Source organism: Manacus candei, unplaced genomic scaffold (assembly GCF_025592945.1).
Source record: "Manacus candei isolate 608988 ecotype Guabito, Panama unplaced genomic scaffold, ASM2559294v1 h1tg000150l, whole genome shotgun sequence".
NCBI classification, from domain to species: Eukaryota; Metazoa; Chordata; class Aves; order Passeriformes; family Pipridae; genus Manacus; species Manacus candei.
In genome coordinates, this window is record NW_026138198.1 from 2,357,282 (window position 1) to 2,380,807 (window position 23,526).

Here is a 23,526-nt window from a genome sequence, read left to right on the forward strand (position 1 = left end):
CTTGAATACATTTGTAAGGAAAAGCTACCCACTGCCCGTGATGGAAAACAAAAGACTCTCCACTTAGGCACCTCAAGCCAAGACTGTAAATAAATTCAGTTTTGATGTGGAACTGTAACATACTTTAGTACCTTGCAGTGTTCAAACTGGTATTAAACACAGTTTCTACTCCAAGTTGATTACCTGAAGCACACAAGTGGGGTTGGCTCACCTTGGTGTCACTGCCTGGTGTGGCACTCAGGGCCAGGATCCGAAACTGGCTCGTGTATTTGCTCAGCTCCCTCACCACCTACCAACAGGGAACTTTCTGTTAATACCTTCAAAGGAGATTATTTCCTTACACAAACTATATCAAGGAAAATACCCACCAAGAAGGAAAAGCTTAACAAAACACTCTGAAAATATTCAATCCTAGAATCGTGGTGCGGTTTGGGTGGGAAGGGACATTAAAGATCACCCCATGCCATGAGCAGGGACACCTTCCACTATCCCAAGTGCTTGTGCAACCTGCACTGGAGCACTTCCAGGGATGGGATATCCTGGAAGTGTACCAAGAACAACCCTGGTAAATTATGAAATGATTTCTCACTTGATTTAACAGAAAGATTAAGAGCACACTAACTCAGGAGAGCTGCCAAGAAGTCTGAAGATCAACTCTTTTAAAAAAAGTAAATCATGGATAATAAGTCCCATGAAATCTGAACTCCACAGGTATTATACACATATTCCACTCAATTTCTCCAGTATATAAAATTTACTTTTGAAATCTCCCATTGCTATGAGATTAACCCACGATAATACAACAGAGTCTTTGTTGATCAACACAAACCTCAGTTTTAAAAACAAAACTTGAACTGATTTTACTAAGTTAAAGAACCTTACAAAAAAACCCCACGCTTTTTTTTTTAAATTGCCTCAGTCAAAAAGATATTTCAAAACAAAAATTACAATTTAATTCAGGCATGAGAAAAATACCTTACAGGTATTACTTAATAACAAGGCAGTGACAATGTACAGGAGTGCTTGATCTCTTTCAAAGTTAAGGACCTCAAGAACAATCTCCCCACAGCAGTGACAGTGACACGTTATGGAGATCCTGAAGTGATTTTGGGGTTTTTGTCACTGGGAGAGAAAAAGGGGTGTCTCCAGCATTACCTGGCAGTAGGCATGATTCCCAAGGGCTTTGTGGGCTTCATCAATAACCAAACATTTAATGTCCACAGCGGGACAGGTGCCACGAGAAAGGTCATTGACCATTATCTGAGGGGTAAGGAAAAGGACTCTTTTGGTATTCCACAGTTCCCGGCGGCCCAGAGCTTGGGTTCCTCCTGGAAATAAAGGAAATAACATCAGGGAGCTGTTCTGCTCAGAGTAAAACGCAGCCCATGAGCTGAGAGTGACAGCAGAAGCCAGCAGGGCTGGCAGACACAGGGAATCCCAGACTGTTTTGGGTTGGAAGGGACCTTAAAAACCATCTTATTCCAAACACTGCCATGGGCAGGGACACCTTCCACCAGCCCAGGCTGCTCCAACCTGGCCTTGGACACTTCCAGGGATCCAGGGGCAGCCACAGCTGCTCTAGGCAACCTGGGCCAGGGCCTCCCCACCCTCACTGAATACAACAACGAGGATGAATTTATTGCATTAAAACGCTAAATCCAGAACCATGGAAATGAAGGCCGGGAAGCTCAAGATGCCCCACAGCTGCCCACAGCCCTAAACCTCACCTACAGCACCTCCGGGAAAGGTTTGTGCCTAAAAACAGCTTAAGGCTATTGCTGCAGTGAGCAGTAAGCTGCAGCTCGGGGGGGTCCGCAAAAACTTTATTAAAATAGGGAAGAAGGAAAAAGAGGGGGAAAGGGAAAGGGGGAGAGGGAGGGGAAGGGATAAACGGGAATATGGGAAGGGATAAACGTGAATGTGGGAAGGGATAAACAGGAATGTGGGAAGGGATAAACAGGAATGTGGGAAGGGATAAACAGGAATGTGGGAAGGGATAAACAGGAATGTGGGAAGGGCAAAGGAAGCGGGGGTGGGAAAGGACAAAAGGAAGGGGGAAAGAGGAGGGAAAAGCAAAAAAACATGGAAAAAAAGAGCCATTATTCTTTAGCTTAAGCTTCACGCAGAGCACATGGCGTGTGAACACCCGCAGGCTACGACCCATAGGGCTGCACCGCAGCGCTCCACCACCCTTTACACGGGCGACCTGGGGCTTTAACTACTGCAAAACCAACAGTTTACCCTTTCAAACACCTCTTTATTCCCCCCCTCCGCCGCGTCTCTTCACACTCTGCCCTCCGGGATATCGCCGCAGCCCGTACCTGTCATCTCCGCCATGTCCCGTGCCGGGATGCCCATGACTCGGGCACACGCCTCCATCTGCTGAGCCACCAGCGGCTTGGTCGGGGCGAGGAACAGCACCTTCCCGGAGGGGAACCAGCGGTAGAAGTTATACATGACCACGGCGGCCACGAAGGTCTTGCCCAGCCCCGTGGGCAGGCACACGAGGGTGTTGGCCAGCAGCGCGGCGCCCGCCATGCGCTCCTGGTACGGCCGCACCGGCAGGTTGGTGGGGTAGATCCAGATGGATCCCGCCGCCTCGCTGAAACCCTCCACGGGCACGGGGTCCGCCGCGGCGGCGGCTGCCAGCAGCAAGTCATCATCGCTGTCGTTGTCCGCGCCCTCCTCTTCGGTTTTACCCTCAGGCGCCCGCCAGACCTGAGGCAAAGTGCGCTGCCGCCCGCCGCTCATCCTCCCTCAGGGAGCGGCGCGCCCACCGCCATTTTGTCGCTTCCTCAACGCCGCCGCTTGAAAACGCCGCCGAGGGCGAAGGGGAGGGACGGGAGGCGGCCAAGCCGCCTCCCGTCCCTCCCCTTCGCCCTCGGCGGGTTCCTGGCCCGCCCTTTCCCCTTCGGGCGGCCGCCAAGCCTGAGGTAAATCCCGCTGCTCCTCCCGCTTCGCTTCTCCCTCAGGGCGTTCCCCCGCTTCCCTGAGGCGGCGCCATTTTGTCCCTCCCTCAGCGCGGCCGCCTCAAACCACCTCAGGAGCCTCCGCCCGAGGGCCTAGGGGAGGGTCTGGAGTCGCCTCCCGGCCCTCCCCTTCCCCCTGGGCGTTTATCCCGGCCCTCCCCTCCTCCCTCCTGGGTCGCTTCCCAGCCCTCCTCTTCGGAGGAGGAGTAGGAGGCGGGTGGGAAAATGGCGGCGGCCGCCGGTCCGGCGCAGCCCTGGAGCGCGGAGGAGCTGCGGAGCGAGGCGCTGGCCAAGAAGGAGATCATCAAATTCCTGCAGGAGCACGCGGCGCAGGCGGTGAGTTCGGGGGGAAATCCGAATAGTTTGGAGCGCGCGTGCGGTGCGTCTTTGGAGCGGGTGTTTCACGGCTCGCGCTCCTGTGTCCGGCAGTTCCTGGCGGAGCACAAGCTGCTGGGGCAGGTGAAGAACGTGGCGAAGACGGCGAATAAGGAGCAGCTCATCGCGGCTTACACGCAGCTTTTCCACACGCAGGTGAGGGGACGAGGAGGGGGGAACGGAGCTGGGGGGGGGGGGGGGGGGTGGTCCTGTGGGGGTTGATGGCTGATGGATGTGGCTCTTCATCCTCCCCCCCTCAGCGGTTCAAGGGCACGGACGGCGCGGAGAAGGCGGCGGAGAAGGCGAAGCCGGCCAAGGCGGAGGAGGCCAAGGGGAAGGCGGCGAAGGCTGAGGAGGCTGTGGAGGAGGTTTGTGCGACACTCCCGCCTCGCGTTTGTCGTGTGGGAAACCAAATTAACCAGGTCCCCTGTCTCAGGATGAGGGTTAGGTTGGGTATCAGGGAAAGGTTCTTCCCCCAGAGGGTGGTGGGGCACTGAACAGGCTCCCCAGGGCAGTGGGCACGGCCCTAAGGCGGCCAGAGCTCAAGGAGCATTTGGATGATCCTCTCAGGCACATGGTGTGACTCTTGGGGTGTCCAGGGATTGGACTGGATGATCCTTGTGGATCCCTTCCAACTCAGGATTCTCCAAAGAGCTGGTTCCAGCAAGAACTCTGGTGTTTGCACCCTGCCTTAACCTTAATCTGCTGCATTTTCCCCATACATTCCAGCCCTGCAGTTACCCACGAACACGCCCTTCACTAACAGTGCATGTCTTCTTCAATGCCTTAAACTAAGTGCTTGCTCCATCTCATAGTTGATCTGAAGCTACTTAACCCACCAGTCACAAGGCTTATTTTTACAACCTCAGGGGCCACCAAAGTATACAAAATCCATTTTAAAGAAGGGCGATAAAACCAACTTCCCGAAGAAAGGAGACACTGTGCACTGCTGGTACACGGGAAAGCTGCAGGATGGGACAGTCTTCGATACCAATATTCAATCAAGTAAGGTCATGCACAGATGGGTGCACAGAGAAACTGTTTGGGGTTTGCTGCAGGCTCTTGTAGAGTGCATTAACTGGGCTCCTTGAGCAGATCTGGGCAGGTGTTTGCCTCTGGAAGTGTCCCTGTGGGATTCCTGACAAACTGCCTTGTTGTTGAGCTGCCGGGATGTCCCTGAGCCCCCTCCCGGATCCTGATTTTCCATGAGGTAAGGCAGGGCAGTATTTTAGGAGTGGCTGGTGTCAAGTGACACTGCTGCATCCTGCCAGCCCTCCCTTCTGGCATTCTCCAGGCCTGGGAATGTGAAAAGCAGGGACTTAATCAGGGCTGAAAATACTTGAGGGGAGAGCTGGAGCTTCCCTCTCCTATGGAACTCGAGCACCAGCAGTGTCCTGAGTTTCTCTAAATAAACATCTCAGTGTCCTTCTCTAGTAAATCCTTAAACATGGAGGCACTGGAATGAGAGGGATTTGAGTACTCTGCTGTTTTTGTGACAGATCAGAGGGGTTAGGAGTATGAAATCCTGCAGTACTAGAAAGGCTTTTCCAGACTGTGTCCCACGCTCAGAGGAACAGTATTCCAGAGTCACTGGAATGCTGTCTGGGACTTCTTGTACTTGTTTTATGTTCCCTTTTGATTTCTGGTTCCTTAATGTGTTTGTGACTTGTACTGTCACCTTTATTAATTCAGAAATGAGTCTTTGGGGTTTGAAAGATGCTCATCAGCTTTAGCTCTTGGTGCAGCTTGAACAGTGAACGATGGCTTTGGTGCACAGCACTGAATATTAAAATAATATTATAATGTTATAATAACATAAACACTAAAAAATAATATAATAAAATGATATATTTATTTCTCATATGTATTTGTAATTGTAGACAGCAGTGTGGTGTGTGCTGGAGTGATGTTAAAGCAAAGCAACACAAAACTCTCTTCCAGGCTCAAAGAAGAAAAAAGCAGCCAAGCCCTTGAGTTTCAAGGTTGGCGTAGGAAAAGTGATCCGAGGTGTAAGTACAGCATTGACAGCTCCCTCAGAATTCCAAAGGAGTTTCCTTCCCTGTCATTTATGACAAGGGTGCAGTTTTTGAGCTGCTGTTCTGTTCCTCGTGGAGGTAAAAATGCAACTTGCAAGGGTGTACACGGGCAGGATGTCCCATTATCCAGTGTCATTCCCCTGGGGAGCAGCGTGTGGAAAACACTCTGTGTTCCTTGGGACAAGCCCAGCCTCCTGCTCCTGTCAGTCTGCTCTGAGGCTGCCGGGATTCCTCTCCTCCTGGCCCTGTTCCCTGGGAGCACAGCCCGACCCCCCCGGCTCCCCCCTCCTGTCAGGGGGTTGCAGAGCCAGAAGGTCCCCCCTGAGCCTCCTTTGCTCCAGGCTGAGCAGGAAAAAGGCCTTTCTGAGGGCCGGGCCTGGCCCTGGGAAGGGGCAGATCCCTGGGCAGTGTCCCTGGGCAGTGCCCAGTGCTGCAGGAGCTGCAGCTGTCCAGGTTTATCCGTGTGTCCCTGAGCCTCTCCCTGAGCTGGGATCTGGCACTGCAGGAGCCGCTCGTGGGGACACTGGGGAGGTACAGGCACTACTGACTCCGGGTCTGGAACAGCCTGGAACAAGCACGGATCCACTGATCCAGAGAGGCTGGGCTGCCCCAGCCCTGGCTCTGTGCGAGGCCAGGCTGGACCGGCCTTGGAGCAGCCTGGGCTCGTGGAGGTGTGGGATTGGTGGGAATCCCCAGGAGCACATGGAAAGGCTGGGAAGTGCAGCTGTTGTGACACCCTGGGTGCTGTCCTTGCAGTGGGATGAAGCCCTGCTGACCATGAGCAAAGGAGAGAAGGCCCAGCTGGAAATCGAGCCCGAGTGGGCCTACGGGAAGAAGGGGCAGCCCGATGCCAAGTATCCTTGTACAGAAACCTGGGAATGCTGGGTGGGGCAAAGTGCTGGGGCAGGGGTGTAATGGGGGGGTTCACTCTACAGCAGGCTCAGAATATTCCCACTCTGAGGAAATTTGGTGCACTTGGAGGGTGGGTGGGATTGTCTTTTTGTTTGGAACTAAACCTTGTGGAGGGAGAACTTGCTGCTGTTTTCCACCTGCATTTTTAGTCCAGCTGAGCTTCCAAATGCTTATTACTGACAGGGATACAAACCAGTGGAGTAGGGAAGCAGGAGGAGTGACTTGTAGGGTAACAGCAGTTAAATTTGGTTCTGGTTCTGGGATACAACTGGAGTACGGGATGGAGGGGGGATCCTGCAGTTTTACACATTCATGTTCCTTTTTCCCAGTGCTTTGGGAGGAAGAGGTTGTTCCCTGGTGCTGGAATCCTGTAATCCCAAGGGCTGCCTGGACACTGTTCTCCCCTGTAGCACAGCAGGAGACCAGGCTTAGGAGGAATGAGGAGCAGGGTGTGTTAGAGGAGGTGCATCCATGGAACTGGCCCTGCGTGTCCCTGACAGCTGGTGCTGGGCAGCAGTGCAGGATCCAGCCCAGTGCTGGATCCAGGGTGTCCCAAGGTCAGTGGCACCACAGGGACACAGGAGAGCGGCTGTGAGGCCCTGCCCAGGGAGGGACGGGGGAGCTGGAGGATTTGGGGTGTTTTAGGCTTCCTTAACGTGCCCCCCAGGATTCCCCCGAACGCAAAGCTCTTCTTTGAAGTGGAGCTGGTGGACATCGAGTGAGGAGTGAATTCCCCTGCTGCTGGGAACCCAGGGACTGGTGCTGGGGATCCAGTTCAGCCTGGCCCTGTGGAAAGGGAGCGCTGTCCCTGCCCCTCTGTACAGTGACACCACTAAACCAGTTTGTACCCTCGGTGCCGTCCCTTCTTTGTGTCTGAGCATCCCCACCCTCCCCTGGCGGGGCTGCAGGGCCACAGGGGTCCTGTGGAATTCCACAGCATTCCCACTCCTCTTCAGAGGTATCAATACCAGTGTCAGGCACTCTGCTCCCAGAGATCCAGGCGTTCCCAGGGCATCCCTGTGCCACAGCCCTTCCTGGGAACACCACGTGTCCCTACTCCCGGCTCCACCACCGAGGCAATCCAAGAAGGCTCAGAGCACGGCTGAATTCCTTGCTTTTATTACAAAAATGGGAATGATCACTTTGATCAAAATGAAAAAAGTTTTGCTCACACCGTGTACATGAAAAACTCCAAATACAAAAACCATCCCAAACACAGTTTGTGCTTTTTAGAAAAGAACCAAGGGGGTTTTGCCCCACGGGTGCATTCCTGACCCCACAGCTCTGCCAAGGCCTCCAGCCCCGCTCCGGGGTCAATCCCAGCACAGTGCCCAGCTTGGGAAAGCTGTGGTGGCAGTTGGGGTGGGAGCAGGACGGCCTTGGCTCCAGCTCTGGGGCAAAACCAACCCAAAGGGCCCCAGCTTCACCCACCCAATCTATGGAATCGTGGGACCGACGGGAATTCCTCCGAAAGCTCCATAAATTAGTGCAGGGAATTAAAAAAACGCATTTATGGTAAATGAGAATTGTACAGAGACCATTTATCGGTTACCAGCACACAACTCTTCACACGTACCCCGTGAGCAGCAGCTCGGGTCACATGCAGAGGACCCGCAGCAGGTGGCACAACAGTTCTTTCACAGCCCAAAGTTAGAAAAATATATCTTTTTTTATTCCATCTCTGTCGATCTGCAGCACAGTGGACTCTGGCTCAGGTGGTGTGGTAATACTGTCCGTAGTTCCAGGCGTTCTGGTAGTTGTACTGCAAACACAGCGGGAGGGGCTCAGCCAGTGTCCCTGAGCCAGCACAGACCACCCCACACAGCTGCCACTGCTCCCAGCTGGCACAGCACCCTTGGCAAGGAGGGACAACTGCCCCGCTCCCCCAGGAGGGATTTGTCTGCTTCCTGGAGCAGGATATGGAAGGCAGGCAGGGATCTGTGATCACAGGGATCATGGAATAGCCTGAGCTGGAAGGGACCCCCAAGGACCATCCAGTCCAAGCCCTGGCCCTGCCCAGGACACCCCAACAATCCCCCCCTGTGCCCCAGAGGATCATCCAAACCCTCCTGGAGCTCTGGCAGCCTTGGGGCCGTGCCCACTGCCCTGGGCAGCCTGGGCAGTGCCAACCACCCTCTGGGGGAAGAACCTTGTCCTGAGATCCAACCTGACCCTCCCTGGCACAGCTCCAAGTCTGCCATTCCTGCAGTTCTGTGTGTGAACATTTGGGGCATTTTTCCTGCCTAGTACTGGACAGTTTCCCAGCTGGATGAGACTGGGAAGAGCACTGAACCTCGATGGGATTTAGGCATCCAATCCATTCCCAAACCACGGCTACCCCAGGGGCTGGTGGTTTGTGCCTCAGCTCCATCCCTGCTCTGCCCAGTCTAAACACCAGTTTTCACTAAACCACTTCAACACAACTTCCATGGACCTAAAAGACACGTGGATGTGGCACGTGGGGACGTGGGTTAGTGGTGGCCGTGGCAGTGCTGGGGGTGGTTGGCCCAACCTCAACCATTCTATTCCAAACTGCCATGCCATGGAGGAGCAGCGAGCTCCATGTGCCCCCCGGGCTGTCCCTGCCCTGCCCTGGCAGCACACCCCGTTACCTGGTACCAGGCGTTGTAGTTGTAGGCCGCCTGGTTCACCTGCATGTCCCCGTCCATCAGCTGCGCCGACGCCAGGGCCGGGTCCTCCGCCAGCATCTTCTTCTCGTCCGGCTCCTCGGAGCTGGGGGGAAAAACAGCTTGGAATTGGCATCCTGGATGAACTCTGGGCAAGTCTCCACGTGAGAAGTGTTAGATCTCATTAAACAGCATTTCCCAGCTGGGCACCCTGTCCCAGCAGGGACACGGGATTGCTTAGGGAAGGGCAGTGGTGCCTCAGAACAGCCGGGGTTTAAACCGTTCTGGCCCCCCCACTGAGACAGCAATGCAGGTTTCTGCTCAGAGACCCAGTTATTTACCAGCCCTGTTTAGCTCTCCTGTGAAATACAACTCAAAAAGTTATTTTCCGGTAAATGTTTCCATCCCTGGAAGTGTCCAAGGCCAGGCTGGACGGGGCTTGGAGCAACCTGGGCTATGGAAGGTGTCCCAGCCCATGGCAGGGGGTGGCACTGGATGGGCTTTGAGGTCCCTTTCCACCCAACCCACTCCATGATTCTGTGAATATTTAATCCAGCAGTACTGCTCTAATTAGTGCACACTTTAAATGATTTTAAAAAGTGCTTTTGTTCCTGCACCAGTGGGGTTAAAGCCTCAAAATACCTATGTATCCATTCAGAGACTAAATAACCCCCCAGTGTCTGAGGCTGCTCTCTGGACTCTTCCAGAGCACTCCCACATTGCTGTGTCCCAGCTGCAGCCCGGGGGAGGGGGTGTGTGTGTCCCCAGGGGTGTGACTGTGTGTGTGCGCCCCAGGGAGTGTCCCCAGGGGTGTCACAGTCTGTGTATTGTCCCCAGAGGTGTCACAGTGTGTCCCCAGGGACGTCACAGTGTGTGTGTGTGTCCCCCCAGGGGTTTCACAGTATGTGTGTGTTCATGTGTGTGTGTGTTTCCCCAGGGCTGTCCCAGTGTGTCCCCAGGGCTGTCCCATTGTGCTCCCAGGAGTGTGTCCTGTCCCCAGGGCTGTCCCCCCTACCCGTTCTCTGCCCGTCTCTTCAGCGTCTCCTGCTCCTTCAGCAGTGCCTGGTGTTCATCATAAGCATCCAGGAGCCTGGGGGGACAGGGGGATCAAACCCTGCTCACCACTGTCATCACAGCATTTCCCACCCCTGAGCAATCAGCTTAAAATCTCTGCTTCAAACCGTAGAAGTACAACATTCTAAACCAAACCCCACCACAAATTTCAAGGAGTGATCCACCACGAGAGGGGAAAGCCAAAAGGCTCAGTTTGATTCCACAGCGGCTCAAATTCCCAACTTGCTCAACGTTCCTCACACTTCATGCAGTTTTTATGAAGTTCCTTTATAAAGGAGTTTTCCAGAAGTTACTTGTGATTCTGCTGCTCCTTCAGTGCCTGCTCACAATCCACAGCAGGACTGAGATTTGGGAATCAACATTTCAACACCAGAAATTAGTATTATGCAAAACTATTCCAATCCCAAAGCAGCACCTGCAGCCTTTTGCCCATCCAGCATGGGAAGAACAAGTATGTTCAGTGCTGCACAGAACAGTCCTGGCTAAAATTCCCACCAATAGTCAGATACCCTTTCCTCTGCTGCACCCAGATTTCCCCCCAAAACCTGCTGCTTCTGTCAATACTGCTCTGGGTGAAAACAGTGTCTTGTGCTCATTCTGTGCTCTGGGGTTATTTGGGAGCTGCAAAGCTCACTGGGTCTGGCCTGTCCCAGATCCCAAACCTGCAGTGAGGGGCTGCCATGCAGAGGCAGCAGGATTTAAGGACAGATGCTGCTAAAAACATACAGAGCAGAAAAACTTAACTCATGGTTAGTCCTGACGAGTTACTGAGCTGCAAAATGTAAATAAAAACAGGAGCTTGTTTTACAGAGGAAAAAGTATATGTAGTGTTGATTTAAAAACATACATTGCTGGTGTATCCTCCCACATAAGTGCAAATAGGGCTGAACATGGAAAAATCCCACCAGGGCAGTTTTGGAAACCTCAAGCAGCAGCTCCCAGGGAACAGTCTCAAATGACACTTGTGTCACAGACATGTCACCTCCTCTTTGGGGAGCACCTGCCTTCACAGGGCTTAGCAAGGGGAAACTACAGTAAGACCTGACAGGCAGTAAGACTTTGCTCTGTGAGGTGTTGAGCATTTCAGAAAAGAAGGGATAATTTTCTGAAAAGAGATTCCTGTTTAAAAATCTATTCCTATTCAAAAATCTATTCCTTTTTAAAACCTGGAATTTGGTTTAGAGAAGCCACTGTTCCTTAGCCAAGAGCACAAAGGAAACCATTTAAGAGATACCACCAAGCCATCCCTGCCCAACTCCTCCCAGCACTGTCTCAGTGACCCCACTGCACACAGCACATCTTACTTGTTCACATCAGACCCAAAATCTTCCAGGAACTCCACTTTTCTCTGGGAGAAGGTGATCCTCATTTTGATAGACAAGGCTCCATGGACAGCCTTGTCAAAGCAGCTCAGGATGTTCTCCTCGTTCTGCTTCAGGTCCCCACTGTACTCCATCTCCAGCAGGTTCAGGTACAGTTTGGTGTTTTCCTGTGCAAAGGGCGTGTCAGAAGGTGCACCCCTGGCCCAGCAGGTACTCCACACTCAGTGTGTGTCACCAGTCACACAGCACAACACCCACAGCACAAATACACACAATGACAGGCACCAAAGAGCTTTCCCTTCCCCCCTGGGCTGGTTTGTGTCACAGACAACCAGAGGTGATCTACAGCACAAACCCAGGGCTGGCACTGCAGTGCCAGGTATTCCTGTGCTCACACAAACCCACCCCCCAGTACTGCCCACACCAATCCTGTTCACCCTGAGAGGTGAACACACTGACAGCAGCTAAGATTCTGAGGATGAAGGGATGAAGCACATTGTGCTTCTGATGAGAGAAAAGAGTGCACACTTCAGATTTGGGAACGTGGCAACATCAGTTTAGAGGGACTGTTGTCTCCATGCAGTAATGGGACATTACATACAGTTACAACTCCTGTCATCACCGTTGCCATGATTTTAAAACACGGTTCAGAAAGAGAGGAAAGCAGCGGGGTGGGTTGGGTTTTTGGTACGACAGCGAGAGGGAACACATACTTTGTCAAGTTCTATGGCTTCTGACAGCACTTTTCTTGCCTTTGGCAGGTTCTTCTGCACTTTGAAGAGGTGCCTGGCCAGTTTGATGGCATAGAAGGAGGCCTCAGTGATGGACTTGGCGTTCCTGACCGCGTCCTCCAGCAGGAGCTCGGCCTCCTCCATGTTGCCGTGCCTGCGCTCCAGGCTCACCCTGCGCAGGCGGATCATGGCCAGCCCCAGGATACACTCCTCAAAGGTCTTCAGGATCCTCCTGGCCTCCTCAATGTTGCCTGCAACACCAGCAGAGATGGTTTCAGACACCAGAGACCCAAGAGGCTGCCAGAAGCAGCCCCCCCTGCCCAGGCTGAGGCTGCCCTTACCCTGCTGCTCCTCGAAGGCTGCCCACAGCATGTGCACCATGGGCTTCTTGGGCAGGTGGATGGTGCAGGCCCTGCTGTACACGTGCCTCACGCCCTCAATGCTGTGGTTCTCCATGTATTTGGCATACTAGAGTTGGAAACAGAGCAGAGACAGCCCAATTTAAAGCTTGCATTTGCCTCTAAAAACATGCCAGAACGATAAAATTCTTTTGTTTAAACCCATTCAGCACCTTTATGGAACCACTAGACTAGTTTCTGTAAGGAAGGACGTAGAGAGGCAACGCAGTTGGCAAATGCAGCAGTCAAATCTGGTTGCAAGCAGACCATCTCCTAATGCAACAGATATAGTTATAGATGAACAACGTTCCACAGGGTACAAGGGTTAGTCACCAGGTCAGGTGTGCACTCAGGACAGCTGTGAGCTGCTTCCCTTACCTTGATCCAGAAGTCCTCATAGAGGGCACATGAAATGACACATCTCTCAAAGAGGACCACGACTCGCTCGTGAGTGCCATTCTCTATCTCAAACTCTAAGTACTCTTTCCAGTTTTTCAGCTGAATTTTCTCCAGAGGTTTTACATGAAAGTAAGGCCTCTTGATCTGCAAGAGTCACAGGACCAACAGGTGACTTAGGGACACACACCAGGGCACTCACACAACCGACAGCCACACAGCACTCAACCAACACCAGTCAATGACCAGGGCTCCGGTGACACCCCACCAGCTGCTCACACCAGGGTCACCCCAGCATGGACCCAGGGATTCACTGACAGGGACAGCCCACTGGAACATTGCTTTCCTAGAAAGCTTTTGGAGTGGCAGGGTTTACAGGTGCTGGGAAAGAACCCCAAGTGGGTAATCCCTTGCCAACCTGTAACAGTGACATTATAAACAACAGTGAATATTCTCCATGGCCACCCATAGAAGTAAAGCACTGTCACACATCCAGCCTACAAATCAAACTCAAAACCAGGCTGAGAATCATGACAGGAAATGACAGAGCACTGAACTGAACTTCCCATTCAACATTTACATCCAGCTGGTTATGCCAAGTCCATGAGTTTGGCAAGATCATGTTGTCATTGATGGCTACAACGGTGGGACAGAGCCCAGAACAGACAATTGAAACACTACTCTGCTTGAATTTAAATGGCTTTGTCTGGCACCCTGCCAGAGATCCTTGGCTCTTCCTCACCATCTTTAATTTCACCTGATTATGTCTCTCCTGTACTGCAATCCCCTCCCAGATCCAAACCCACACAAATGGATGAAGGACTTACAACAATCAAGGAGAAACATCGAGCTCTTCAGGGCCACCTGAAATTTAAAGCCAATCCCCCCTTCCTGCTCCTCGCTGACCTTTGCTACAGAACCCAACACTCTCTTGCCATTTTGACCAGCTCACAGGCACCTTGTTCCTGCTAAATAAAACAGGTCTGAGCTGTCCCCAAACCTTTGGTGACATCTCTGCTCACCCACCTCACTTCTGTCCTTTACAGACATGCTGAACTTTCCAACTCCCCACAGACACAGTACGTCGGTGCTGCAGAGCAGATGCTCTCTTGGTAGGGGAGCACTGCTTGTGGCCAGAAGCAAGAGGACACCCAGCTTCTCACACATTTCCTGCCCAAAGCCCACAGTTTTAGCTTTCTCCCAGGTTCCACAAATTGGTAGCTCAAGGTTCCCCAAGGCAGGAACCTCAGGACACGCTCTGCCTGCTCTGCTCCCCTCTGCCACAGGGAACTGGCACACAAGTCACTGGTGATGGGATCCCAACTGTGGTTTGGACTTCCTGGGGCTGATGAGGCATCTGGCCCAGCCCAAGCAAGGGCAATACAGCACCCACCAGTTCTGACATCACCTGACACATTAGGGAGTCTCTGTAAATCTGTCCCAACTGAGTAATACAATGTGCTCTTTAAAAGAGAAAGTAAATTTAAAACAAGAACCATGTTTGTCCGGAAGAACATAAAGACTGAGGATGAAAACCTCAGGTTGTTTTTTTCAAATGTAATCCAGCTTAAATCTAAAAAGTTGTATATTTGCTGTGATGAAATGATTAGTTTAATTAATTATTTTTAATACATTACATGTAGGAGGTACATGTTGAGATGGCTACTGCTGGAAAACAAAAGTTGCCTGATTTCAGGGTTAAGTGTGTAATGTTAAAACACAAAACCATACAAATTCCATTCTCCTTTTAGCACAGGCTTACCTTTCAATTGGAATCACTTCATCCCCTTACGACTGTGCAACACCCCAGAAGAATGAGGCAGCACTAACTCGCAGGACTTAGGGGCTCAGTAAACAATACTCCACACTGCCTCTTTCCAAACACCACTTAAAGGTTTCTAAATCAGCTGACAGCTGCCTCTTCACAGGAGAAGTGGCAGAGAAGTGAATCTCTGTTCCAACTGAGTCTGTTCAAAGCCTCCAGCAGTTTAAGCTAAGGCCCAACTGTTGCACACAATTCCCAGCTCCCAGTCTCGTGTCCAAACCTCTTGCTCACGTTGGCTCACGAACCCCAACTTACCGCTTCCTCAAAGGTCCACCTCTTACTGACTTCATGTTCATTGTGGTTAAAGATCTCCTGGTGGATCTCAATGATTCTGTGCCTCATGTTCTCTATCTCAGTGACCAGCTAGAACAGAATTGTTAAGAATGTAACACAGGCAGACACAGTATCCCCTCTGTAACTGCACTGTGTGTCAGCGGTGTGCAGCAATCTGCCCAGATCCATGAAATCCCTGAGCAGCCAGGGAAGGGCTGGGATAATGCCTGATGGAGCCTTGGCCCTTGGCACACAACTAAATTGGTTTTCTATCTAATGCTAAAGCTGATCTGAGATTAAAGACGAATTTGGATGCAAGTCAACCTTGGATTCAGCATGTCTGTGTTTTCCCATCAGCAGTTCCTTCAGACAGCTCCAGGCCTTCACGTGCCTGTGACAGCCCTGACCCTGCCCAGACCACTGTTGAGCTTTCTTCAACCCCAGATCCCAATCTGTTAACCTGCAACAACTAACATTCATCCCTGAAGTTCTGGGCATCACCCCTTTCCTTTCCTATCTCCACTCCTTCAACACCCATGGCCCTGTTAGCAGTTGAGCTGGAGGGCATGGTGTGCAGGGGATGTCCCAGCAGAGCTGAGGCAGTGCCCCGTGTGACAGCCTAGGGACACCCAGCAGAGCTGAGGCAGTGCCCCGTGTGCCAGCCCAGGGGAGCCCAGCAGAGCTGAGGCAGTGCCCCGTGTGCCAGCCCAGGGGAGCCCAGCAGAGCTGAGGCAGTGCCCCGTGTGGCAGCCCAGCAGAGCTGAGGCAGTGCCCCGTGTGCCAGCCCAGCAGAGCTGAGGCAGTGCCCCGTGTGGCAGCCCAGCAGAGCTGAGGCAGTGCCCCGTGTGCCAGCCCAGCAGAGCTGAGGCAGTGCCCCGTGTGCCAGCCCCGGGGTGCCGAGGCAGTGCCCCGTGTGGCAGCCCCAGGGTGCTGAGGCAGTGCCCCATGTGCCAGCCCAGTAGAGCTGAGGCAGTACCCCGTGTGCCAGCCCAGTAGAGCTGAGGCAGTACCCCGTGTGCCAGCCCAGCAGAGCCCAGCAGAGCTGAGGCAGTGCCCCGTGTGCCAGCCCAGCAGAGCCCAGCAGAGCTGAGGCAGTGCCCCGTGTGCCAGCCCAGCAGAGCCCAGCAGAGCTGAGGCAGTGCCCCGTGTGCCAGCCCAGCAGAGCCCAGCAGAGCTGAGGCAGTGCCCCGTGTGCCAGCCCAGCAGAGCCCAGCAGAGCTGAGGCAGTGCCCCATGTGCCAGCCCAGCAGAGCTGAGGCAGTGCCCCGTGTGCCAGCCCAGCAGAGCCCAGCAGAGCTGAGGCAGTGCCCCATGTGCCAGCCCAGCAGAGCTGAGGCAGTGCCCCGTGTGCCAGCCCAGCAGAGCCCAGCAGAGCTGAGGCAGTGCCCCATGTGCCAGCCCAGCAGAGCTGAGGCAGTGCCCCGTGTGCCAGCCCAGCAGAGCCCAGCAGAGCCGAGGCAGTGCCCGTGTGCAGGCCTTACCTTGGCGGGGTCGGTGATGTCCTCGGTGCCGCAGGGCAGCTCCTCGGCGGGCTGTTCCTCCCCGCTGTGCCCGTTGGCCGCCGCCAGCTCCCGCCGCAGCTGCACAAACTGCTCCGTGGTCAGGAAGTCCCGGGGAAGGTTGTTCTGGATGTGCTCTTTAAACCTAAGGGCAGCCACAAACGAGTCAGCACCAATCTGGAGTTCGTGGTGCCACGCTCTGCCCGACCAGGGCACAGCAATAAACCCCAGGGGGGGTCTGCTCTGTCACTCCAGAGCAACACCAGGAGTGCCCCAGCTGCCAACTCACACACCAAACACAACTGTCACCACCCATCAACCACAACGGGGCCAGGCTGCAAAGAGAAACAGCAGCGTGGGGCACTTGGAAAGCCCTTGCCGTGGAAAACAGACAGCAAAGGACAAGAAAGCTCTGTAGAAATAACAGGTAAGACTGTGTGTAATTTAACTGAGGTTGCTGGTTCCCCGCTCACCTCTCCCTACTAAAGTAGAATTCCACTATTTCAAACTCCACCAGTATTTCCCTTTGGTCAATTTAATTAATGTTTCACCACACGTGGGCATTGCATGAGGAATAAAAGCTCAAAACCACTTATTCTGATTTCTCAAAGACTTCCTCTCTTCTTCCTCACAATTCGAAGGCCTGTCTTTATTCCACAGCAGAACCTGTGAATTTACCTGAAACCAAATTCCTAAAATGTGCATCAGTACTTTAAACCAATCAGTCCAACCATCTGAGTACATCAGTAACTAACTACATAAAGCTGAGTAACCCAAGTTCCTGTGCTGAGTGAACACTCCCACCTCTCAGAGGCAGGTTAAGGTGTGCTTAGGAAATCCCTGGCATTAACCGAGCCGTTGTTTCCCCTTTACCTCTGGAAGTGGTGACTGTAGAGCTGCGTGGGGATTCCCAGGATGCGGTCATAGATGGAGGTAACTTCCCTTAGGTTTCCCTGGTCATTTTCCCAGTTTATATACATTTCCCAGAGTCTGTCAGAACGGAAATCTGTCCCAGCAGCCAGGACTGCATGTTCATAGGCTCTGGAAAAGGAAATCACTTGTTTCTGGATGCGGTGACAGAACAAAGAAGGAAAGTTCTGGCTCTTACTAAATGAGTATCCTCATTTACTTGAAAATACACTTGTATTAATAATTTAAGTTCTTCCAAGTATTTTCCAGCTATCTGTAGCAAAGTCTCTAAAGAGTCAGAAAGCTCACACTCATTTTTTTCCCTCCAGAACTACCACAACAGCACAAATAAAGGCAATGGCAAAAGCCACTTGCAGGAACACGAGGTATTAGGAAAATTCACAATCTTTACCACTTCTCTCTTGTGCAGACTCTAAACCCACTACTGCAGCAGTTTAACACCCAAAAGCTATGCAGTAACCCTGCAGCTTGGTTCAGATCCAGCTCAAGTAAGGTTTCTGATCAAACCTTAGCCCAGACTCTTACTCTAACCAGCACCTCTGCCAGCCACAGCACTCAGACACATCCCAGCCACTGAAAACCTCCAAGGAATTAAATTCCAAAAATCTAATGGGTTCCAGTGCTGCACCAAGTATTTCTGAACATCTAGTCTGAAGCTCTCAAGCCACAACCTTTGCCCCTTGTACCACACTGTGCTGTCCCCCCTTCTTAAGGAATTTGGCTCCATCATCTTCTGACAGTCCTTAAGGTACCACCAGGCTGTTGTTAGTTTTCCCCTTATCTAAATACATTAATCTGCTCCCAGTGTTGTGTAACTGTGGATCTCAGCCTGCTCCCAACTCACCCCCGGATGGTACTGTTAGTTTCGGGGTCAGCAGGGTCCAAGGTCTCCTTTAGGAAATTTATATAATGTATCCATAGATCAACACTAAGAGGAATTGCCTGAAGCCCTCGGCGATACACCTATGAAGAGAACATGAGCTGTACTTCAAATCCTTAGTGGTGTCCTAAGAGAGAGGCAACACTGTGTTATCCGGTGAACCTTAGAAATACTAATTACTGGAATTTTGTTTAAATAATCTACCATTACCATTCGGGTGGAGGTTGGATAGAACATGGCAATGTTCTGATCTCCACGTGCAGAGTCTTGATCTTCAAAGCGCAGCGGTCCCTGCATTCTGACCAGGTTGTGTGGGCAGGCTTTGGGGTACAGACCATAGGGCACAGACCCATTAGAGCATCATTGACAGCGTCTGACCAAAAATGCAATAAGACGGAGCAATTGTGACCAGCAAACCAACTATATTGCTTTGAAAATGAGTAACAAACGGAAGTGACAGAAAAGCCCTGCCCTACTTGTTAAGCTGCAGTGTAATACAGAGGCTTGCACTGCAAAGCTTGACAAACTGTAGAGGTTTAACGCACCTGCCAACAAAGAGAGAGAACATTAGCTCCGGATGGCACAGTGTGACACGGGCACACACGGGGCAGGCACGGGCAGCCCGGTGCCAGGCTGGCAGGACTGGCAGGCCCTACGTGGTGCTGCCCTACGTACCTCGTCAGACTGCTTCACGTTGTCGTGCCGCTTCTCCAGGTCCGCGTACTTCTTCCAGTACCCGTAGCAGTACGGGTAGTGCGTGAAAAACCGGTCAAAGGCCTTCCTGGCCGCCGGCAAGTGGTTCTGTGGGGAGGGCACAGGGACAGCCATCAGCCCTTCCTCCCAGCACACCTGCCCGCTATTTACACAGCAATTACCAACACTGCCTTAGAACAACGCTCGTGGATTGTGATCTCTGCTGACATTGAGCAACCTGGGCTATGGAAGGTGTCCCTGCCAAGGCAGGGGGTGGAACAAGACAGGCTTTAAGGTCCCTTCCCACCCAAACCAGTCTGGGATTTTACAATTCTATGGCAATACGCTGGCAAGGGCAGCTGCCTTAAGGCAGCATCCGTGACAGCCTGGTGTCCAGCTCTACATTTGCCACTGGAAGCCCAGGACTTGTTTTAGTTTGGTTTGTTTATTTTTGGAAGGCTGAGGAGAAAGGGGCAGGTACTAACCTCCTGCTCTACATACTGCAGTAGATATACCCATCCTGTGAAATCCTGGGGATTGTCGTCTACTACTTTCCAGAACTTGTCAAAATCCGGAGGGAAGCCGGCCTCAATGTCCGTGGTCTGTAAGCTCTCAATGTTGGGGATCTCGCTCTCCTGCGTGCTCTCCTCGTGGAGGTCCGGGGAGCTGTCCGGGGACTGCTCCATCTCGGTGACACTCATGATCTCGGTGCTGAAGTCCATGTGCTGCTCCTGGGCCGCGGGCTCGGCGCCGGGCTCGGGGCCATCACTGCTCACTGTGGGCTGCTCCTCCTCCGTGCCCTCGGCGCTCTCCATGGCGCAGGGGGTGCTTCCAGAGCCTGTGCAAAGCAAACAGCTCAGCGCCCCTGGAGCAGGGACTCGCCCAGAGCTGGCTGGGAGGGAGCAGCTCAGAGCCTCCCAAGCGCTCCAGGCACCCTGTACTGCACCACAATCCTCATCACATCCCTTCGGGCACCAGCCTTATTCACCACTAAGGAAATGTTAGTAGCAGTCAGATTTGTACATCTGCTCATGCAAATTGCTGTGGGTTTTCTAAAAAACTATCACAGGAAGCTATTGAGGTGTAAAAGTGAATCATTACAGTTTTCCTGTAGGAGTCCAGTGGAAGTTTATTCTAAACAATTATGTTCAAATCCCATAGAATCATTCAGGTTGAAAAAGCCCTCTGAGACCGTAAAATCCAAGTTACCCCTGCCAAGGCCACCACTAACCCATGTCCCTAAATTCATTCAGTTCTCCTACTTCGTACAAATCAGTAATTTCTTTGCAAAATAAATAGGTGGTAAAATGTATCTTCAGTGCTTGGCTTAAGTGACAACTTTGCAAAGACAAGAATTACTGTCAGCACCAGACTCAGTTCCCCTTGGTGAAGTCCAAACGAGCCAACCAGCACCAGAGGGCCACAGAAATGCTCAGGCTGTCCCTGACACACAGCCCCTTGATCCCACCCACACCCAGTGCCAGGCACTTCCTCCCACCCCTTGGGACAGACTCCTTCTTCCTCCAGTCCCTCAGGACAGACTCCTCCTTCCTCCCACTCCTGCCTTTGATCTCCCTGCCAGGAGCCACTGCCCAGCCCTGCCCTCCTGCAGCAGTGCCAGGCCAGCCTGACCTGGCTGTGTGCCAGCCTGCCTCGGCTGATCCAGCCTGCCCGCCTGGAGCTGGAGCAGGGGGCACTCAGCCCAGCCTTCTCCGTGCCCACCATGGTAATGGATCCCAGGGAACAACAACATCCAGGGCACAACAGCCCAGAGCTGGGATAAGGACAGTGGGAGCCTGACACTCCCAAACACACTGCACCACTCCTGTTCCTTTGCTTTCCTCGGAGGAGGAGGCAAATACATTTTGCATTTAAAGGAGAAAAGAGAAGTCTCTATCCCATGTCTCTCCAGAGCTCTTTCCTACTGAAAGCCTGGACAGAGAACAGCCAGACCACTGCTTTCACTTCAACAAATACATTGATAAACCACAACTGAAACAGCGGGAGGGAAATTCTTATAGAAAGGAAAAATCTCTCTCCCTTATCTTCAGCAGCTTCAACATCTGGGATGACAGGTCATGTTTTCCCAGGAGTTCACCAAGCCAAGCAACTCTGGCATAATGTTAAAGGCTCCATGTGGTGTACTCTGCTACTTCCTAATAACTAGTTTCTCAAAGTATTTCTGTTCTCCATTGGATACACCAGGTGGGAACCACGGGCTTGGAGCAACCTGGGATAGGGGAAGGTGTCCCTGCCCACGGCAGGGAGTGGAATGGGATAAACTTCAAGGTCCCTTCCATCCAAACCATTCTGAGATTCTGTTATTTTGACAATGAACAACATTTCTAAGTTAATACATTACATATCAGAGCAGTATCTGTGCCTTTACCAGTGCAACATGCACAGAGCTGAATCACTCACACAGCCACTGCTGTTCACAGCTTACCTGGGAAGGGTCATAAAATCGAGGGTAAGAGGAGGGTGTGACACAAACAGCAGCCTCAGCACTTGGAAACACAGTTTAGAGGATGTTTACAGCCCTAAAACTTGAGGTAACTAGTGACAGAGGTAACTAGTGACAGCATGAGAAGAAACAGCCCCATGCTGTGCCAGGGGAGATTTAGGTTGGATATTAGGAGACATTTTTTCATGGAAAGGGTGGTAAGGTGTTGGAACAGGCTGCCCAGGGCAGGGGTGATTCCCATCCCTGGAGGGATTTCCAAGCCCTGTGGATGTGGCACCTGGGGACACGGGTCAGTGGTGGCCCTGGCAGTGCTGGGGGATGGCTGGACTTGGTGACCAACCTTCACGATTCCATGATTCTAGGAACAAATGCAAGAGTTTTTAACATGGAATAGTACAGGGCCTAAACTTATTCTGATGTGTAACAGATGTCTTCCCCCTCCAGCTGATTCAGAAGATGTATTCCAGCTTAAAAAAACAATCCACATATCATCAGATTAGGAGGGGAAAAAAGGAAGAGGGAGAAGCAGCACTGGATCACCACACGTGGTCTGAGCTACACACGAGGTTACAAACTGACTCCAAGTCTGCCTGACAGCTGTTCCAGTCCCGTCCCTGGAGCTGGGGCCTATCCCAAAAATCTGACAGCAATCCACGGTTTGAACCAGCCAACGGGACAGGCCATGCCCGAGCCACCAACTGCTCCAGACCGGGGAGCTCCGCGGGTGGGCACAGGGCGGGGGCACACCAGGGAAACCTAATTCCAGGGTTTTTTTTACCTTAATTCCAGGGTGTCTCACCCTAATTCTGGGCTTTTACCGTAATTCCAGGAGTTTTTACACCACACAGGCTAAATAACCGAACTGGCGTATCAGACACCTACACACATCGGCATTAAATAATTCATATCAGCATGATTCATTGACCCTGTTTCCAGCTAAGGACTATTGTACGCAGAACTGCCGCTTATAAACGGGAATGAACCAACGGGAAACAGGCAGGAAAAGCTGAAAAGGGCAGGAGTGGGAGCCTCATCTGAGCTCTGCCCGCTCCCGGCGCTGATAAGGCGCTGCTGGAACCACCCGGGGCAGGGACGGGAGTGCCCGGACCCGCGCGGCCGTGCCAGGACCGGGTTTGAATCACGGAATCCCAAAGCCACTGAGGTTGGGAAAGCCCTCCCAGCCCATGGATCCCCCTGTGCCCGATGCCCACCTTGTCCCCCAGCCCAGAGCACTGAGTGCCACGGCCAGGCCTTCCTGGGACACCTCCAGGGCTGGGCACTCCAAACCTCCCTGGGCAGCCCCTGCCAAGGCCTCACCACCCTTCCCACGGATAAATCCCCCCGATGTCCCTCCTGGCGCGGTTGGGGCCGTTCCCTCCCGCCCTCGGCCCCTCCGGGCCCGAACGAGCGATAACGTCACACACCCGAGCGGGGCCGGCACCGCGCGGCGGCTCCTCCAGCGCAGCGAGCAGGGACACGGGGACACCCCAGGGACACACCCCACGACAGGGTTCCCCCTAAGGCGGACCCGAGGCCCGGTCGCGGCCGCGGGAGGCGGCGGGGCCCACAAGGCGCATGGCCCGGCCCGGCCCCCGCCCCGGCTCTCTACGGCCCGGCTGTCTCCGGCCCGCCGGCCCGCGGTCCCTCCCGCCCAGCCCCGCTCCCCTCAGCCCCTCTCCCAGCCCCGCTCCCCCAGCCCCTCTCCCAGCCCCGCTCCCCTCAGCCCCTCTCCCAGCCCCGCTCCCTCACCCCTCTCCCCTCACCCCGCTCCCTCAGCGGTACCTGCCGGCGCCTCCGCAGCCGCCGCCGGGCCTCGTGCTCCGCGCACGCGCACAGCGCCCCGCGCGCGCGCACCGCCCGCCTCCCGCCGTGCCTGCGCACCAACCGCTACCGCCCCCCCCCACCGCCTCAGCCCCTTCCCGCCAAATGGCGCCGCTGCCCTCAGGAGCCGGGACGTGGAACTGGACGGAAATTAAACACATCCCTGTAGGGAAATAAATACAGCGCTGTACCGAAACACACCACAGAGTCAGAGAATAGTCAAGGATGCAAGAGACCTTTCGGATCATTCAGCTTAACCCTTCCCTTAGTATCAAGACTGTAATCCTGAAACCAGCCCCAA

General features: G+C 53.2%; 3 protein-coding genes, 1 long non-coding RNA gene and 1 other non-coding gene across 14 annotated transcripts in view; 2 read left to right on the plus strand and 3 right to left on the minus strand.

Moving 5' to 3' along the window:
• The window catches only part of FANCM (FA complementation group M), a 137,364-nt gene extending 134,572 nt beyond the window's left edge, over positions 1-2,792 (minus strand). For all 9 annotated transcript variants that reach the window (XM_051772074.1, XM_051772073.1, XM_051772077.1 and 6 more), the window contains exons 1-3: positions 2,322-2,792; positions 1,156-1,328; positions 212-289 (exon numbers count right to left, since the gene is read on the minus strand). In XM_051772074.1, the coding sequence (XP_051628034.1) occupies positions 212-289; positions 1,156-1,328; positions 2,322-2,751 (681 nt within the window). In that variant the 5' untranslated portion in view covers positions 2,752-2,792. The remainder of the gene's footprint in view (positions 1-211; positions 290-1,155; positions 1,329-2,321) is intronic.
• The window catches only part of LOC127463139 (uncharacterized), a 62,808-nt gene extending 43,566 nt beyond the window's left edge, over positions 1-19,242 (plus strand). Inside the window, exon 3 of the long non-coding RNA XR_007900674.1 lies at positions 19,224-19,242. This is a non-coding gene — a long non-coding RNA (uncharacterized LOC127463139). The remainder of the gene's footprint in view (positions 1-19,223) is intronic.
• Positions 3,091-7,144, plus strand: FKBP3 (FKBP prolyl isomerase 3). Its single transcript, XM_051772200.1, has 7 exons — positions 3,091-3,305; positions 3,399-3,500; positions 3,605-3,712; positions 4,214-4,349; positions 5,286-5,353; positions 6,137-6,234; positions 6,960-7,144. The coding sequence occupies exons 1-7, from the start codon at positions 3,195-3,197 to the stop codon at positions 7,012-7,014; spliced, it is 678 nt and encodes a 225-aa protein (XP_051628160.1). The 5' UTR covers positions 3,091-3,194; the 3' UTR covers positions 7,015-7,144.
• On the minus strand, positions 7,396-23,236 carry PRPF39 (pre-mRNA processing factor 39). 2 transcript variants are annotated; one of them, XM_051772162.1, is made up of 14 exons: positions 23,187-23,236; positions 19,426-19,778; positions 18,923-19,048; positions 18,212-18,330; positions 17,311-17,478; positions 16,420-16,582; positions 14,921-15,028; positions 12,823-12,987; positions 12,388-12,514; positions 12,029-12,297; positions 11,298-11,482; positions 9,935-10,009; positions 8,905-9,025; positions 7,396-8,054 (listed from the first exon to the last, which is right to left on the minus strand). In XM_051772162.1, the coding sequence occupies exons 2-14, from the start codon at positions 19,753-19,755 to the stop codon at positions 8,004-8,006; spliced, it is 2,007 nt and encodes a 668-aa protein (XP_051628122.1). In that variant the 5' UTR covers positions 19,756-19,778; positions 23,187-23,236; the 3' UTR covers positions 7,396-8,003. The 2 variants fall into 2 exon arrangements, with proteins under 2 accessions (XP_051628122.1, XP_051628123.1); XM_051772163.1 differs by lacking the exons at positions 18,923-19,048; positions 19,426-19,778; positions 23,187-23,236 and adding an exon at positions 18,458-18,807.
• Positions 11,860-11,945, minus strand: LOC127463153 (small nucleolar RNA SNORD127). Its single transcript, XR_007900680.1, has one exon. It is a non-coding gene; the product is annotated as a small nucleolar RNA SNORD127 (small nucleolar RNA).
• Positions 23,237-23,526: the final 290 nt, after the last annotated feature.

Coding starts and splice junctions, on each gene's coding strand:
- PRPF39 (XM_051772162.1), bottom strand. CDS start 19,755: ATGGAGAGCGCCGAGGGCACGGAGGAGGAGCAGCCCACAGTGAGCAGT. Junction 16,583..17,310: donor TACAGTCACCACTTCCAGAG/GTAAAGGGGAAA, acceptor GGCTGCCCTTAG/GTTTAAAGAGCACATCCAGA. Junction 15,029..16,419: donor ACATCACCGACCCCGCCAAG/GTAAGGCCTGCA, acceptor ATTCTGTTCTAG/CTGGTCACTGAGATAGAGAA.
- FKBP3 (XM_051772200.1), top strand. CDS start 3,195: ATGGCGGCGGCCGCCGGTCCGGCGCAGCCCTGGAGCGCGGAGGAGCTG. Junction 3,501..3,604: donor CGCAGCTTTTCCACACGCAG/GTGAGGGGACGA, acceptor TCCCCCCCTCAG/CGGTTCAAGGGCACGGACGG. Junction 6,235..6,959: donor AAGGGGCAGCCCGATGCCAA/GTATCCTTGTAC, acceptor CGTGCCCCCCAG/GATTCCCCCGAACGCAAAGC.